Source organism: Papaver somniferum, unplaced genomic scaffold, assembly GCF_003573695.1.
Source record: "Papaver somniferum cultivar HN1 unplaced genomic scaffold, ASM357369v1 unplaced-scaffold_11, whole genome shotgun sequence".
Taxonomy (NCBI): Eukaryota; Viridiplantae; Streptophyta; class Magnoliopsida; order Ranunculales; family Papaveraceae; genus Papaver; species Papaver somniferum.
The window spans coordinates 810,582-823,248 of NW_020619936.1; the positions used below are offsets into that span (position 1 = coordinate 810,582).

At 35.4% G+C, this 12,667-nt stretch overlaps 1 protein-coding gene across 2 annotated transcripts in view; it reads left to right on the forward strand.

The window, feature by feature from the left end:
* The window catches only part of LOC113328502 (MADS-box transcription factor 23-like), a 31,797-nt gene that overhangs the window by 14,906 nt on the left and 4,224 nt on the right, over positions 1-12,667 (forward strand). For both annotated transcript variants that reach the window (XR_003349446.1, XM_026575583.1), the window contains exon 2: positions 11,004-11,221. Coding sequence is in view for 1 of the 2 variants with exons in the window: in XM_026575583.1 (XP_026431368.1) it covers positions 11,040-11,221 (182 nt within the window). In the remaining variant the exon portion in view is untranslated. The remainder of the gene's footprint in view (positions 1-11,003; positions 11,222-12,667) is intronic.

Sequence of the window (12,667 nt, forward strand, 5' to 3'; positions counted from 1 at the left end):
CAGAAGTTCTCGACCCGAGAAAAATCTGCTGGAGTCTGTGAACTCCTTCCGGGAACTTAAGTCCGCGAACTTGAGTTGGTTATAAAGACGGTTGTTCTTGAACTCATGTTTATATAAACTAAGGAATGCTTTTGCAAACCGTGGCTATAAAGTTTATAAACCGATTCGAGTGAATCAAATCATTTTTGCTTCGATTGTGTCTTGTGTAGTTACACAAGATTTCCTTGCAATTGAATAACTCTCTAACTAGTTCATTTGAGTCATTTGAACTAGTTAGGGTGAAGCAGAACATGGTTGATATGAAAGTGCTCATATGGCTAACCATTGGTTAATTATTGTTGAACCAACAAATGTTCATGTTTGGGTACGGTTACATAAACCCAAAATAGTACATTTCATTTGTATGTAACAAGCTAAGTTTTCGATCTAACGGTTGAGAAATATTAGCTTGAATCTAATAAGGTTTTCATCTAACGGTGAATATTGAATGCTTTGTTACCAAGCTAACATTGATTGCAAACCCTGATTTGAAAGACCATATAAGGGAGAACTCTAGCAACTGGGAAACCTAATCCCCACACCTCCTGTGTGATACTACTTGTATTAGCTAGAGTCGATTCTCCTTTAACCTTTGGTTTCTTGTCTAAACCAGGTTAACGACTTAAAGACTTCATTGGGATTGTGAAGCCAGACCGATTCTACTTTCTCGTAGTTGTGTGATATGATCTTGCTGATTCTATCGCTTTGAGTACAATCGTAACGATTGGCTTGAGGTCTTTATCTCCGATAGGCAATATAGGAAAGTAATCACAAACATCTTCGTCTCATCGTTTGTGATTCCACAATATCTTCTTTCGCCGCGTCGATTAAGATTATTGTGAGGCGATTGATAATACTAGGCTGTTCTTGGGGAATATAAGTCCGGTTTATCAATTGGTTCCTGTTCACCTTGATTTATCAAAAGACATAACAAAACTCGTAGGTATATTCGTGGGAGACGTATTTATCTATTACCGTAGACTTTTCTGTGTGATACAAATTTGTTTATTAAAGTCTTCGACTTTGGGTCGTACCAACTCTTAGTTGTGGGTGAGATCAGCTAAGGGAATCAAGTATGTAGTATCCTGCTGGGGTCAAATACGTGGGAGCATAACTGTACCTTGGATCAGTGTGAGATTGATTGGGGTTCAACTACAGTCCAGACCGAATTTAGTTTGAAGTAGCCTAGTGTCTGTAGCGGCTTAATACAGTGTATGTTCAATCTGGACTAGGTCCCCGGGTTTTTCTGCATTTTCGGTTTCCTCGTTAACAAAATTCTGGTGTCTGTGTTATTTCTTTTTCGCATTATATTTTGTTATATAATTGAAATATCACAGGTTGTGCGTTGTTCAATCAATTAGAATATCCGACCTTTTCGTTGTTGATTTAAATTGATTGACACTTGGATATTGGTCTTTGGTACCATCCAAGTTATCTCTCTAGTATTTGATAAAGACTCGTTGATTTCTATTTGCTTAAGTATATATCAAATCGAGAGATTAAGATATAAACTCTTTGATATACTTTTTATCTAGATTGAGTCTGACTATCTAGTTGATTCTCTAGAAAGTATATTGGAGTTTGTCCATACAAATTGCTAAGCGAAATATTGGGTGTGGTTGTTGTACCCCCGCTTTTTCAATTGGTATCAGAGCAGGCAAACACGTTTAAATACCTTATAAGTCTGTGTTTGTAGCGATCTGATTCTATGGACAGTAGTGATATCTCAATAAATGCACCACCAAATCCAGGTATTTCAGAATTCTCTTACATGACTGATTTAATAAAATTTGTAGAAGAAATTCTGTCTAAACCTCCTCCAGGTTTAAAATCCCTTGAAGTGTTCTCAGGGCTTGAAAAGAAACTAGAAAGCTTATCTCTTGATGTTGAGGTATACCTCCTTAAAAAACAAGAATCTCTTGATAGGCTGAATCTAGTTATGATGAATAATGTTCATGTTGAAGTTGATATTGATTTAATAATCAGTCAGAGACATGCTCCTCCTCTGTGTAATCCAATTGGTTGTAACATACTAAATGAATTAAAAGAGGAGTTTAAATCTCAGTCTTTAGACTGCATCACCTCAAAGCATGAATCGATTCATTTCTCAACCTGATACTTCCCATCAAGATAGTAGTATTATGTTCGTTTATTAAGCACTAGGACATCTCTTTTTATCAAAAGAGTTTCCCTTCGCAGTACTAAAAACTATCTGCAGAAACTGTTTTTTATAAGTTGGAAAACAAGAAATTAGAAACACAAATCTTTTTGGGTTCTCTTGAAGTTCTTTGATAGACTTATAAAAACAGTTCCGTGGGTGTTTCTCAATACTACAAGATGTAAGAGTTGCTGGAAAGAAACTCTCTCTTGGTGCCATGGTGAGAAAGAAATTGTTCACCTCAACACAACTTGATTGTGTTCGAAGTGCATCCTCACCAAGAAATGCCCTGTTATGTATACGGTGAGGAAAGCACGAGAATTGGGGCACACAGATTATGTTCGGTAAGGTTGTAGAATTTGATAGGATTCTTCTAAAAAGGTATGTCTATAAACTTGAGAAATATTTGTGTTTTTATTTGCTTAGAGTACCTATAATGATCCATGTACCTTTCTTATCGTTCATTTCTACCTAACTTGATATGTGTTTAAGGTTCTTAAATGTTCAGGTTTGAAAATAGTAGTCCGGGATGTTTGGACTTCATGGTACACATACAAGGTATGTTTACCATCATTTAAAATCAAAATCCAGGAATTTTAGTATGCATACCCGTTTGCATACTGCCCCAGGTCATGAAAATTCGTTTGAAACCCATATGCATACTTGCCTATAGACGTCGATATTCGGTTTACATGTTTTGGCCGTAACATCTTCGTCCGAACTCGGATTGACCTCATTCTTTTTGCATTCTCTTCCAATTTGAATTCTATTCAAAATGAAGATGAGAATCCTTGAACTTAGATGAGTTAAGATTGGTCTTTGTCCTGTCTCTTGTTTTTGAGTATTTTGCTCCGTCTCGTCGCACTTGTTCCACTTCTCTTGGACTTGGGCACTTGGATTCTTGGAGTACTACTCTTCTAATCTCATTTGAAGCTTTTACAAGAATGTTGTTGGTGAATCACAAAGAAGGAAGTTCAAGAGTTGGCAGTAATGCGCATTACTATGGGATTTTTGAATGTTCACAATCATCTTATGTGAACTATGGTGCATAGTCGTTAATGACTTTGTATGTTCTCCTTTGTTAAGAAAACCTATTTATACACCTTTGGTAGCTATTTTTGCTGTAAATCCGGGCGAAAAAGGTTGATTCCACCCTTTAAGGACAAATCATCTTATATGTGCATTACGAGTTTGTCTTGATGCTAGGAAACTTCTTATGAGAATTTATTCTTGTTTTGTTTAGAAGAATTCCTAGAGTTTGAAATAGCCATTATTGTGATTACACATAGCTATGTCCAACACTTTCATCTTCATGTTTTTAGATTTACTGGTTTAAATTTTATTATTTGGAAGATGATTTTTGCAGTATTAATCTTTAAGGTTTTTTATATTGCAATTTTTTATGGGATATATGTGTTTGCGTCCGTGAACCGTGATTGTCCCATACCTTGTCAAAAGATAAGTCCTTTATATGTCGATATGCATGTATCGATAAAAGAATGAATGGACTTTTGAAAAATACAAAAGTTAAGCCTATTATGTCAATTATTGATGAAAGATATGTTAAGATATTTAGTTTTCAAGGAATATGTCTATTGTATGTCATTGTGCAAATGGTGATGGAAAATAGAATGAATCCTTGCTTATTCCACGGTAGAAGGTCGATCTCTGATCCAAAAGTTTTGTGTACATACTGTATTGTTCCATAAGGTGTCTTATGTTGAGCATTATCGACTGAGTTATTTTTAGCTTAGTTATCGCTCCGTGAGGTACTTTATGTCGAGCATGTACAACTAAATTAATCATTCTCGTTTGGTTATTTAGTTGTTGCTCCATAAGTTTTCTTATGTCGATCATGACCAATTAAATTGATTATGTTTTCTGGTTAATTTGGTTGTGTCCGATTAGATTAATTATGGGTTCTCTTGTGATTAATCTAATTGTGTATTTTTGAGTCTCCATAAGTTCACTTATGTTGAGCATTTCCGATTAAATTAATCATGGGTTCTCTTGTGGTTAATTTAACTGAGTATTTTGGATTCAAATTCATACTTGTATGTGATTTGTTATGTCCAAATAAATCATTCTTTTCTTTTGAAATTAAGGTCGCTCTTGTTGTTCTTTCGGGAATGACATATTATGGGGGAGAGTTCTTAATTGAACTTGTGCTTAATTTCCAAATCTTTCTGGGGAGTGTGGCTATGGAATATTATAGGGGTTATCTTGTATCTTTATAAACTCCTTGATGAATGCATTTAGCTTCGGCTATATGATTGCATCTAAATATGATGATATGTGCTTTCTTTTGGTCATGAAATGTCTCTTTCGGAAATTTCACTAGGATCCCGTTTTTGTACCTTCGCCAATTTTATTGACAAAAAGGGAGAGAATTAATATGTAGTTCACACTACAAATACATATGGTTTTCGGATCATTATGTAAGGGGGAGTGGTTTACATGTGAGATGGAGTATTGACTAAGGGGGAGTGATACATAGTGAGATGGGTTTTTTGAGTTTCTTATCTAAACAAGGAAGCTTAAGAGCTCATTGAGCTGAGAAGATATGCAAGGAAGCTAAGCAAGGAATTGGAGGTTGCAGTTCTACTGGTTGTTGATAAGATTGAGATATTGCAGGCATGTTGCAACTGCAAATGGTTAAGTTGCAGTTTGAAGTGGTGGTATTGGAGTTGTAATGTACAGTTCAGGTGGTGCTTCCATGACTCTAGTGGTATTAATGGGACTGTAATGGGTTGAGATTGAAGTTGCAGTTGCAAGTGTTTTTGTGATAGGAGTTGAAGTTATTGTTACAGTGAAGTGTGGTTGAGTTCTGGAAAGCACATGAAGGTCTGCGAGGTAGATGGGTTTGTGGCAATCGATGGGACTTAGTTCAAGACAGGGTAGACGGCATTTGCAAGCAGGTGGAATTTCTGGTGGTTATGAAGTGCAGTCAAGGGTTGTGAGAAACAGATATAAGAGGAGATGGTGACGTTCTCAGATTGAATAATAAGTAAAAGCAGGTTTTTCCAGTGTTTGAGTTGATTCAGGAATTAGAAGAAGATTAAAGTGGAGAAGATGTTCAACTGCTGAAACTACAGAATGGGTTTCGAATTGAGTCTCCGGAAGATATGAAAAATGGGTTTTGGTTGAATCGAAGAAGAGACGAATAAGGAATGAAGAATTAGTGGTGAACTTAAAACTGGGTATGGATTGGATTTGTCTGTGGCTGATTCTGGATGATTAATGAAGCTGCAGCTGCAGTGTTGAACTGAGATTAGGTGAGAATTCACCCTGGTATGAGTGAACTGAGATTGTGTTGTATTGGTAGGATATGTAGTTGTTGCAGACAATAAAAAGAGGTGCAACTGCAGTGGGGATTGAAAGCTATGATGTTGTTATGGAAGTTGTATGTGGATGTCCGGCTGAAGAAGGTAGAGGATGATGTTTGAGTTGCAGTTGGAGTTAGTGGTTGCATCTATGATGGTACTGGTGATAATGGTGGTTACATGGCTCTGCAGGTGCAGGCAATTGGAGCTGCTGCTCTAGTGAAGATTGCAGGGAAAGATGTTTGTTGTGGCTGAGTGATGCTGTTGATGGCAATGCACCTGTAGGAAGTGAACTGTTGTAGGTGCAAGTATTTCTAGCAGAGATAGAGCTGAAGACAATGAAAAGTGTTGCAGTAATGGAGTTAGTATGGTGGTTTTATTGTTGTAGACGAAGTAATTGGTTGTTTGGCCGTAACATCATTGGATGCACTAGGATTGTAGAGAATGAGAGTTGATTTGCAGTGGAAGCAAGCAGTGATACAAGGGAATTGATGGCTGAGAAGCTACATAATTGAAATGAAGTTGATGATATGACTTGGAAGATGTGATGCTGTCAACGGTTGTTGTTGGTGGAGGATTTTTAATGGCAGATGAAGTTTTATGCATGAATGATACTGTTGCATGGATGGAGCTGATTATTGGTGGAAGCATGGAGTGATAGCTCAGGCTAAATTTCCTTGTCAGTTTCAAAAAACTAACAGTCATATCAAGTAATGGACCTACTGATGGGCTCTGACTTGTGGGCTTGATATTCTGGGTTGTTTCTAAGCCGAAGAAAAACAAATGTTGGATGCGGCTTAGGTTGGAGACGTGAGGAAGGCAGAGAAAGTATATAAAGGAAAGGATCATATAATCTCTTCCTCTACTTTTTGGTTCTAGGGTTTAGAAACATGAAAACTTTCCCTTTTCTTCTTGTTATGAACTCCATGAACATGAGCTAGATTATTATTTTTGTTTATGGATAAAGTTGATTTCACATAACATGAATCCTTGTTTGATATATTAGTTTTGTCTCAGTATTATCGTTTATGATTCACCATTAATATTGTTACATGATTTGAATGCTTGTTTAATCGAGTCGCGAATCGATTGGACTCGATTGAGTTTGCTTTCATCTTTATTGCTAGATTAGAGTTTATTATACACAAAAGTGATAAATTTCTGATTGCAAGTAGCATAATTGTGGATATTGCTTGTAGTGATACATCCTAGTAGTCACAAGTGAATCATACCTTTGTTAAATCGGATTAGTGCTTTTACACGTTTGATTGCTTTGATTAGCCTGATTTCATAGAACTTAATGCATCTAGGGAATTAAACTTGATTAGTGCTTTTACACGTTAGATTGGCATGATTTTTCTTTGTTTGCTGTTATTTTAGTTTGCTTTATTAAAAATCAGAAAATCCCCCATTATTTTATATAGGAAACCGAAACATATTGACAACCCAAGACCTCTCTGTGGGAACGATCCTTTCCTACCGTTGCTATATTATATATTTTGAGTAGTGAGAAAGTGTAATTTATTTTTAACGCATACGACAACGACAATTCTACCAGAAAACATTCACCCAACCCAAGGTTCAAGTCCAAGATATGATGTTTTATGCAATCCGTCATGAGTAAGTTCATATACTGTTCTTACTGCTTTTTCCGCAGTTTGGATAGTAATCTAACCGCTAATCATATAATTAGCAATACAATCAAACTTTTTCGAAGTGTTAATCTGTCAAAATACTAACCTCAAATACGCTACCGCTTAAGTCTTACTAAAAAAAATGTCTTTCAAACTGTGAGATAGTCTGAAATTAAGTGTGAGGGATCTACCTCTTTACCTTTTAAGTAAAATTTCATTTCATACCTGTTAACGAACTCTAAATTTCAGTCAATCTTATCTTACTTTTGTTAAACCTTAGGGACATTTTTGTCCATTTTCCAACTAATTTATACTGTAGTGGTATATCGTAATAACATCACCAAAGCATACAAATAGTTTGTTTCTTACGGAGCAACTACAGCGCATAACGAAGAGTCGCACCACACAAGAATCTTTCAAGACAAAAAACAGATTGTTAATCTTCAAAATATGTCAAGTGGAATCATTTATGAATTGCACTTAACCAGTAACCACATTGATGATAATAATCTATGGTGGTTATCCGACCTTTTCTGTCTCTATAAATCCATCATTTTGGACTAGGGGCACAAGGATAACCTTTGGTGCTTGGTACCTTGACTTCAGAAGTTTAGAAGGATATATACTTTGGTATCCCAAGTGGGGATCTACGAACTAATGCTGACCTTCATTGGGTGCTTGACACTTGTCCAAACCACTTTTTTTTCCCTTTCTTTATGTACACAGGCCAATGCAAATCGGTCTTTGTATCCCTTTACCTTTAGATCCTAAGTACTAGGTTAAATTAAGGTTTGGATCGTTTAGTTAGAATCTCATTGGTTGCTTCAAATCCTCAACAGGCCAATTCACATGGTCTCAACCAGTAGAAAATTTGAAAATTTGCGGCATACTTATGCTTTCCCATTCTTACTTCTATGCGTGTGAATTGTACTAAACTTCATTACTAAAATGTCCAGGAGACCAGGATGATGTACTTTTGTTCCGCAACTAAAATGTAAACTAGTAGCTTTTTGTATAGAATATATATATCCTGCAAGTTCCAAGTAAATTTCACCTGAAGTTTGTACTACGTACACTTTACTGTTTTCTGAAAAAAATCACCTGAAGTTGCCATGGAAATTGCTAGATAAAAGCACTTCTCTTCTGAAGGCGGATGTGGATGTCCTTTCCAAATTTAAAAAAATAAAATAAAATAAGAGGAAAACCAGATCGGGACCCCTAAGTTATGTCGACATTGCCTGACCTGGACAGAAATATGATCATTTTAGACACTTTAATTTAATTATGATATCTTCATTCTTTATCTATTCCTCGTACTACTTGCCTATATTTTAATTAGGTAATTAAGCAACTACCTACTAATGGTTAGCATTATCTGAGGGAAAATTAGCATGTTCCTCCATTATAAGTAAACTGGCCCCTAATACAAGCAAAATTAGCATAGACTAATCCTAATTTCTATGTCACTTTGAGTACAATAAAACTTTGAAACAACCACAGAAAATAAAACTTTAAAACAACAGCAGAAAAAGGATATCCAATTAGCTTCTTACCCAGTGTAGAAGTTATATTTGGCTGATGCAGCTTAACCTTGTCAGAAATCAAGTGTGCATTTTTTTTTATTTTTTTTAACACAACCAGAGTATATTAGCTAAATAATAAGTTTTTCTAATACATATAAATTAACCCCATTGTATCACTAATTATGAATTGATAGCTAAGACAGACACGGTACAGACTACATGTACTTACTAAGCTTAAGCTTTGCTCTGCATAACCTACAGAACTCATTGCAGAAAAACCTCAACATTGTTTCCTATTGCTCCTTTTGTCATCCAAAAACTAAGAAAATTCACTTGTACATTAGCATGATTTTGTGTAACTACAAAGTGACTGTTTTCCAGCAAGGAGTTCCACCTTCAACGACGCATACAACGTGGGCGTATGCACCTGAAGGCCCAGATGTTGTACAAGTTAGGTTCTCTCAAAAGCAGTAAAATTATGCAACATGAATTTTAATATCATATATGAAAAATCATTAAACAAAATTCAATAGATCTTGCGACTAACGATAGAAAAATCAACTGAAAGTTGCCGTGCAAACGTCGATGAATGTACGGTGTGTCGATAAAGTTAAACCCAGACTATTGCGCTAAGACACGTGTTAGAACTACTGTAGTGACAGCCATGGTAGCAGGAAAGAAATCGAATCTTGAATAATTTGAATTATAAGATGGTACTGTATGGGTTCTGGTGCGAGTAGAATTCATTATAAAGCTTATTCTCTTTATTGTTCCTATGCTTCAAAATTGACTAGCAAAATTGCTAATAAAATAAAAATCGACTATTAGTATTTGGTTTGATTCCACAAGAAATAGTTTTTTATTAGAAACCAAGAACAAAATAGAAATGTACCAACAAAACTATCAGAAAGTACATGCTCCATCAGACAGACTTTATAACACAAAGTTATGATGGGACTAAATTCAGTTCAACACGCTGACTCAGTTGTAGTAATTCCAGAAGCCTTCAGGCCATGGAAAAAAGATTAGCTTATATTTATGCATATTAGCAATCTGTTTTAACAGACATATATTGAACTTTCTTGCAGCTATCCATACCACTATCTAGTTCACTTCTCTTGTAAACTCAAACATTCCCTTTGAAAAACAAAACTTTTGAAGGATTGAAACTAAATTGTAAACCAACAAACATTCTGATGGACTCTGAATGATTGGCTTGACTAATGTATAACCACATTGCTAATACATTACATCAAGACAGCAAGTAAAGGTGAAAAGTTACGTACCGTTGTTATCTCTTCTCTTATCTCTCATCTCTTTCATTCCCTTTTGGTAAATGTTACATTATGCGTACTTCAAAAGAAATAAACAATTAATCCCAGGTGTGGGGTAGCTTAACTTAATCTAGAAGTAAAATGGATATTAAGATAGTACATCAACGAATTAAGATGGATCTTGAGCCTTGGTATGGATTTTGAAAGGACTCTACATCAACATCTCCACATCAAACAGACAAAGACATTAATCTAAACAAAAAATGGTTCAAAAAGGAGCAATCAGCGAAGAATGTCTAGTTCGTACACCCATATCTGATAAACATGTATGAGACGTACATTGTCATTCACCCAACACTCGGAAAAGTCCTTTCAAAAAGGAAATTGATGTAGAAATTGCTGTAGAAATCGCTGAATGAGAATGACTGCGGAAATTGTCTAATGAGAAGGTACATTTGTATAAAGGTTAACGTGAAGGCAAAAAAAAGGAAAGAAAACCCTACCTACAGTACTATAGTAATTTGTTTTAACGTGTCCTTCATCCATAGGAACATCCTTAAAATAGTAATATGATTAAATTATGGACAAAATAAGTAATTAAAGTGCACTGTACATTTATTTTTGTTTAGTGCTTGTTAGTTTCCATAGATTAAGTATTCCACCTTGGGATAACAACTACCAATTTTAGTGAAACTAGGAAAATAGTACTGTTTTCAAACATAGGAAGTTTTTACTTCTTCCCAATACAGCAGATTAGCATTTCCTAATAAAGGGGTTAGCTTTGATGGCTAGATAGACAAAAACCTCTGTCAAACAAAAAAGTCACCTCTCTCTCTCAGGCTAACCAAAGACTAACAAAAAATAGCAAGAAATTCTTGTTTTGGCTTCCCATCTATAAGTGGAGAAATTCTTCTTTTAGGTTCCCATCTTTAAGTGGAAGTTTTTTCATTACCTTTTTTTAGATCTCTATTTTCGCTTTTGATCTTCATTTCCTTTCTAAATCTCTCTTTCTCTCCATCCCTCTATCTCTCCTCCTTGACTTCTTTGTACAGGAGATACTTGGAATTTGAAGAAACTAGCTAAAGAAGATGGGGAGAGGAAAGATTGTGATTCAAAGGATCGATAACACAACCAGTAGGCAAGTGACTTTCTCCAAACGAAGGAATGGATTATTAAAGAAAGCCAAAGAGCTTTCTATTCTTTGTGAAGCTGAAGTTGGTCTTATGATCTTTTCTAGCACTGGCAAGCTCTATGAGTTCTCAAGTCCCAAGTAATCTCTCTTTTCATCTCCTGTAATCCACTCAACTGATCCTGTCTAGATATGATCATCTTTTTATCGCCGTGTCTGTCTCGATTGAGATCCCTAATTAGATTATAGTTAATTCAACATAATATTATTCAGGAAATAATACCTTTGAATTTGTTCCTTTCATGTATCTGAATTAAATAGCATCCATTGCATCAGTACGAACTAATATAACTTAAATAGGGTACTAAATTCTACCTAATATCCATGAATTTGATTTCTGTAATAGTCTTCTAACTTTCTATCTTGACCAATTTGTTTCACCTACCAGTTAAAATAAATTGAACACGACTCAATCAATCTACTAGTACTCTAATGATTAATACACTTAAGATCAATCTTTTTGTGCGTCCCAGTATCCAACTCGTGTCTGTAATGTGAGTCATTTGTTGTCTGAGTACCTGCGTGGTGTCGTGTCCGCAATGTCCCACTCCATTTACTGTCCAGGTAATCCTATCCGTGTCGCGTGCCTAATGTGACACTCTGTTTACTGTCTGAGTCACCATGCCGTGTCTACTTATAGTGTCTTGTCTGCATAATGTGACATCTATTTACTGTCCGTATCGTATCATGAGCTTAGTAGTCTCTTCTTTTAACCAATCAACTGTCATATTTTCAGAGATCTGGTGCCCTTGGAAAATTTATGTATTAACCAGTACTGTATTACAGATAACCCTACTGTTATAGCTAAAACCCTTGATCGAAAATCTATATCTTGATTTCCTTATCCGATTATGCTGTTTTTTTCCCTCTCCTTTGATCTTGTAAGTGTGTGAATTGCGACTGGCTAGCCATCCAACAAAACTTAGTTAGATCCCTATTTCCTTAACTAGCCCAAGTTTTATTTAAATCATGAAAAAAATAAGTATGACACATAAGAAAAGAAAAGAGGCTAGTTTTTTATTCATAACATAAAAATTAAGAAAAATTTATTTATTGCATCATCCAGAATCTTCAATATTTTTAAGGTAATGTAACTGTCCAATCCACTGAAAATACAAGAATTTCATTACTTCTACCAAGAAAGATGTTGATTTTTTGTTGTCTGGTGCACTATCATTTAATCATTGAAACATTGGCTGCTTTCTATCCAGTTCACTAGTCTCTTTGTATTGGAACTTGTGTTGGAATCTTCGTTCTCAAATTTAACCAGTATTTAGTGCTAGTACTATGTTAGATGCCTCAAAGTTCTCATGTTTAACTAAGGGTCATTATGAGCTCCTTACATATGAATGGTATTGTTGAATGCTAGTGAGCAGTTCTCTAAACTAGATGCATGGATGTGATCACACGCAGGTCTTTAGATAGGATATTGTTACTCTAATCATATAGTAACCCACTAGTGTTCCTATATGATTTAATCTCTAGAAATTAGATGGCTTAAGTTTTCATTAATTAGGTGCACTTTGA